Source organism: Sorghum bicolor, chromosome 5 (assembly GCF_000003195.3).
Source record: "Sorghum bicolor cultivar BTx623 chromosome 5, Sorghum_bicolor_NCBIv3, whole genome shotgun sequence".
Classification (NCBI taxonomy): Eukaryota; Viridiplantae; Streptophyta; class Magnoliopsida; order Poales; family Poaceae; genus Sorghum; species Sorghum bicolor.
In genome coordinates this window covers 6251424-6256377 of record NC_012874.2, presented here as the reverse complement: position 1 = coordinate 6256377, position 4954 = coordinate 6251424, and the positions used below count along the sequence as shown (strand labels likewise).

Here is a 4954-nt window from a genome sequence, read left to right as displayed (position 1 = left end):
AAAACAAAAACTAATTATACAGTTTAGCTGTAAATCACGAGACGAATCTTTTGATCCTAGTTAGTTCATGATTGGATAATATTTGTCACAAACAAACGAAAGTGTACCCGGAAGAATAAAACACCCTATTTATTTATATTATAGCACGTACTTTAGGTCAGTCTCAGTGGAGGTCTCATCAGGATATCATACACATTTATTAGAGTGTCATGTCAGCAAAACTACACTTTTTGCATGAAACGAAGATGAGAGACAAGAAAGTAGCCGTGGGTGTTGTTTCCTACGCGGTGAAACGGGATGAATCCCCACCGAGGGCCAAATCGTTTCACCATCTTGCATGTGATTCAATCATTTTGCAACAATTAAATACTTTGGGAAACAATAAAGTGAAATGCTTCATTGCTGGAGTTATTTCATAGATGATTTCATTTCAATCTTGATGACGTGTTGGTATGTGAAATCATACAGTGACACTATCCATTGAGACTGGCCTTAGCACGCAATCGCAAATGCAGCAATTAATCTCCAATTTCTTCACAAACCGTGCGAGGCAAATAAAGAGCGTCCTAATAGTAATCAAATGGCTAGTCTAAAAGAAATTATATAGCTATGAAGACGTCTAAAATAATAATTTGTAAATAGCTAGTTAAATGAGATATAGAATAGAAATAATAAAAGGACTGGTCTTTCCACGTTTGATTAAAGCACGATCAAGACCAGGGGTCCATGTGCAACACGTGATCAACCTCGTGCACTTGATTTTGATTCCCAGTCTAGGCACGGCAGTTTGTGTGTGTGGTCAGAGAGATCTTCTCTCTCTCTCTCTTTGACAATTTCCATAACCATGCATCTCAGCGTCTTAATTGGTGTGCTATACACTAATGAGATTATGGGTCTAAGAAAATGGTCGATGAGCTCTAGTATCACATCACAAGTCTGGCACTTAAGCCATGTTCCCGTTTCCGCAAGGGGAACGGAAATTTATTGTGTTATTTTATAACATGAAAATATGAACATTTGTATTTTTGAAATGTAGACATTCTTGAAATGTAGAATACAAAAATAGGAACGTGGGTCATATTTCTGTTCTCAGGCCCGCTAAGGCCTGACAAATAAAAAATAATAATTAATAACAAAATGATCAGCAGTAGAAAGTGACCTGTACAGTAATTGAGCAAAATATCAGGGGGAGATTCATAAAATAAGAGGCTAGAGATGCAGACGCTTTCCATCATCAATCAAAGTAAAAAAAATATCACAAAATAACATTTTTATTAAAACAAAATAAGCTTTCCTTATTAAAGAGAGCAGAGCAGCTAAGAAAGAGACTCTTCTGGTTGTCCGCACGGCAACCACCACCTCCGGTGTCCTGTCCATGGCAGGAGCCCCGCCGGCTCCCCACCAGCTCCAGTCGTCGTCGTCGTCGTCGTCGCGCTAGATGCCCATGGAGGCCGCCACCCGCCGCGCGCCGGCGTGGCGGTCGTCGTGCCTGGCGCTGTGCCTGCTGCCCGTGGCGCTGCCGCTGCTGCTGCTCTGCCTCCCGCTGCTCTGCGTCGCAGTCGCCGTCGCCCGCTTCCGCCGCCGCCGCCGCCGGCGGAGGCAGCTGTTGCTGATGACGACGTCGACGAAGAGCAGGAGGTGCTGTCCCGGTGGGCGGTCGTTGCACGGGAACGAGGCGGAGGGCGAGGGCGAGGGCCGCCGCGCCGCCGCCGTGCTGCTGCACAAGTACCTCGAGGACCAGATGGAGCTCGTGGGCGCCGAGGCCGCGGACGCCGCCGCTGTTGCCGTGGACCCGACGCCGAGCTCGCGGCGATCGCGACGCGAAGCAGCAGTAGCGTGCGGGCTGACAGATTGAGGCGCAGCAAACAGAGCTTTGGTGATTACGGCCGGCAGATTAGAGGATCTTTGGGCGTTCTTGCGTCAGACTTACTCTGTTTTCTCGGCCACGATTTTGATTTCTTATTTTTCCAATTCTGTAGTTGTAGGTTTGGGGATGATTTTGCGTTCTGGATTCATCCGTGAGGCCTTGTTTAGTTCCAAAAAATTTTATAAAATTTTTCAGATTCTTCGTCGAATCTTGCGGCATATGCATTAATTATTAAATAAAAATAATAATTAATTATATAGTTTATCTATAATTTATGAGACAATCTTTCAAACCTAGTTACTCTATAATTAGATATTATTTATCAAATACAAATGAAACTGCTATATTGCTCATTTTGCTAAAAATTTTAGAGCCTATATGAGGTATTGTTTAGTTTACCCTAAAATTAAAAAAAACTTTTTAAGATTCTCCGTCGCATCAAATCTTATGACACATGTATGGAGTATTAAATATAGAAAAAATAAAAACTAATTGTATAGTTTGTTTGTAATTTACGAGATAAATTTTTTAAACTTAGTTAGTTTATAGTTGGATAATAATTATTAAATACAAATGTAAGGTGTCAAAATTCAAAAACTTTTCAAAAGTAAATAAAGGCCGAGTGCGAATTCCACTCCATCTTCCTCTACGTCGACTGGTGGGAGCGCCTACAGACGTCAGCGTGCCATTTGCTGCTCCTCACAAGCCCCGATCATGCGTGTGGCCGCAGGGCCCCACTTGTCTGTCCCCACTTGCCCCAGTCCCACGTGGACTCGACGCGGCGGCATCTTATCCACGTGGTTTTGCAGCCAACGTGGTGGGCTGGAGGCGACGCCCGCGGCGGCTGAGTAGCTGATTTTTATGGGTATAAATTTAGTATTTTTACCTATATTAAGAGAGAATATAATAAAATTTTTATCATATATACCTATTAATATTCTCTAGATAATAAAATCATACAAAATATATCTAGATAATACTATGAAGTACCTTAGCAAGACTAAGACATAAATCTTGATGTTTACAAAATCACCTTGACGTTTTGCTCTTAAGTTGTCGCCTACCACGGAAAAAAAAGCCTTTGATCCTAGAATATACGTAAGAAAATATAAGTATTCATGTCAAGTTGATGAATTAAGCTATATAGTAATCATGAGAAACCAAACCAAATTTGTTTACATGTTTGATCTTTTTTGTCGACCGCCCTATGCATAATTTCTAGTTTTGCCGCTGGGGTTAACATCCATGATGCCTGCTAGTGCAATTGATGGACATGATCCCTTGGTTGCTGTATGATGGTGGCGTCCGTTGCAACGCTTTTCTCATTTCACAATCAAAGATGGATTTTGTTGGTACATGACTCAGGATTAACTTGGGCATAGTTGACTGACGACTAAAGACCGAACTGAACTAATTGAGACAGAGATCGAGTCGAAGTGACTGAGACTGAACTTTTCAGTTACTAGTTCGGTCCCAAGTTCATATTACCCAAACTTTTTACTGTTAGTTCGGTTATATGCCTCGGATAACCTGAACTAATCAAACTACCAAAGTAACCAAACATTTAGATTTTGTTAACATAGCATTTTAGACTATTATTAGTCCAGTGAGTTTATATCAACCATAAGTCTTATCGCTTTGTTTAATCTATATTTTGTATTGTTATTTTTTTATCTTAAATAGAAAAATATTGCTAAAATTTGCTACTAACTATAATATTTAGTAGTTGTTTTGTCTAGTCTGGTTATTTCAGTTATGACCGAGACCGAACTCAACCAACCAAGACCGAACCTGCTCGGTCCTAAGTTACGAAACTAATCGATTTCTCTCTGTTTCTAGGGCTCCGTTTGCTTGTCTTATAAGCTGTAATTTGTTTTGCCATTGAGTAATGTTTTTCTCTCACAATAAATCAGCGAATAGTACTTTCAGATATAATTTTTTAGACAAGTGAACAAACTCTAGATGACTAAACTTTCAAAAAGATCGAAGAACCAATCAATTCGGTTCAGTCAGACCAAACGGCTAGGCCTGCTCCTATCCGAGCCAACCATTTCTGGCCACTAGTCTGTCATATTTTGCTCTGTATAGATTCCGATATACTCCCTCCGTCCCTTTAAATGTGTCGTCCTAGCGTTTGTATTGGTTCATCAAGCATTCAATGAACCTAGCCAGAGAATGGGAACAGGTGCATGAGCAAGCGAGTGAACCTGGACACTTAACTCACCAGCCCCAGCGACATTTTTTACGGGACAGAGGGAGTATCCCTCAAATTTTGGCCCCCAAACCCCTAAATGAGAGTCTCTCATCCATACTCAAGCTCTTACTTCTCGACTGAAGCGCCCCTGGTAAACCAGGAACTCAAATGTGATACAATACTAGTCCCAGGAGGCTAGTAACACATTTATTACATCAGAAAAGTTTCAGCGCAGTAGTCTTGGAAAGCGTGGACAAGGAAGGCACGCTATAATAATAAGACACCAAAATACAACACAGGTCCAAAGGACCCAGAAACAAACGATATCGCCATCGAACATCTGACGAGTCCCAATGCCACAGGCTTAGTTGGGTGCAGACACGACCTTACTCGAACGCCACTTCGGGATCGAAGTCCGGATCTTCCTCTGTTTAATAAAGCAAGGGTGAGTACAAAGTACTCAGCAAATCCAACCTTACCCTACGGAAGGGGATAACAGTATATATGCATATGGATAAACCAAGGATGAGGCTTAGTTTTATTTGCATAAAGCTATCTTTTTACACATGCAAGGTTTCATTTCACAAATACTGTTGTAAAAGGACTCTTTTTCCACATATGATAGTATTTCTAAAAATGGAGGTTTGATCACAATTTTAAGTGTTGTTGAACCCTTGTTCCCACAACACAATGGCAGTCAACCATTTATTTCCAAAATCACACTCTCTCACATGTTTTCACTCATACCAACCCATCTAGTTGTTGAAACCAAACCATAACCCGTCCGAGACCGCGGACACGGCTATCCAGATAGATTTACACTCTGCAGAGGTTGTACACTTTTCCCACAAGTAGGATACCATAACTTACACCGTCGTGCAAGCACAGATCCA

General features: G+C 41.4%; 1 protein-coding gene across 1 annotated transcript; it reads left to right on the top strand.

The window, feature by feature from the left end:
- Nucleotides 1097–2085, top strand: LOC8079719. Its single transcript, XM_002450366.2, has one exon. It carries the CDS (start codon nt 1439–1441, stop codon nt 1853–1855), a length of 417 nt encoding a protein of 138 aa, XP_002450411.2. The 5' UTR covers nt 1097–1438; the 3' UTR covers nt 1856–2085.

What these genes read in the sequence shown, in the direction of transcription:
- LOC8079719 (XM_002450366.2), top strand. Translation starts at nt 1,439, where the DNA reads ATGCCCATGGAGGCCGCCACCCGCCGCGCGCCGGCGTGGCGGTCGTCG.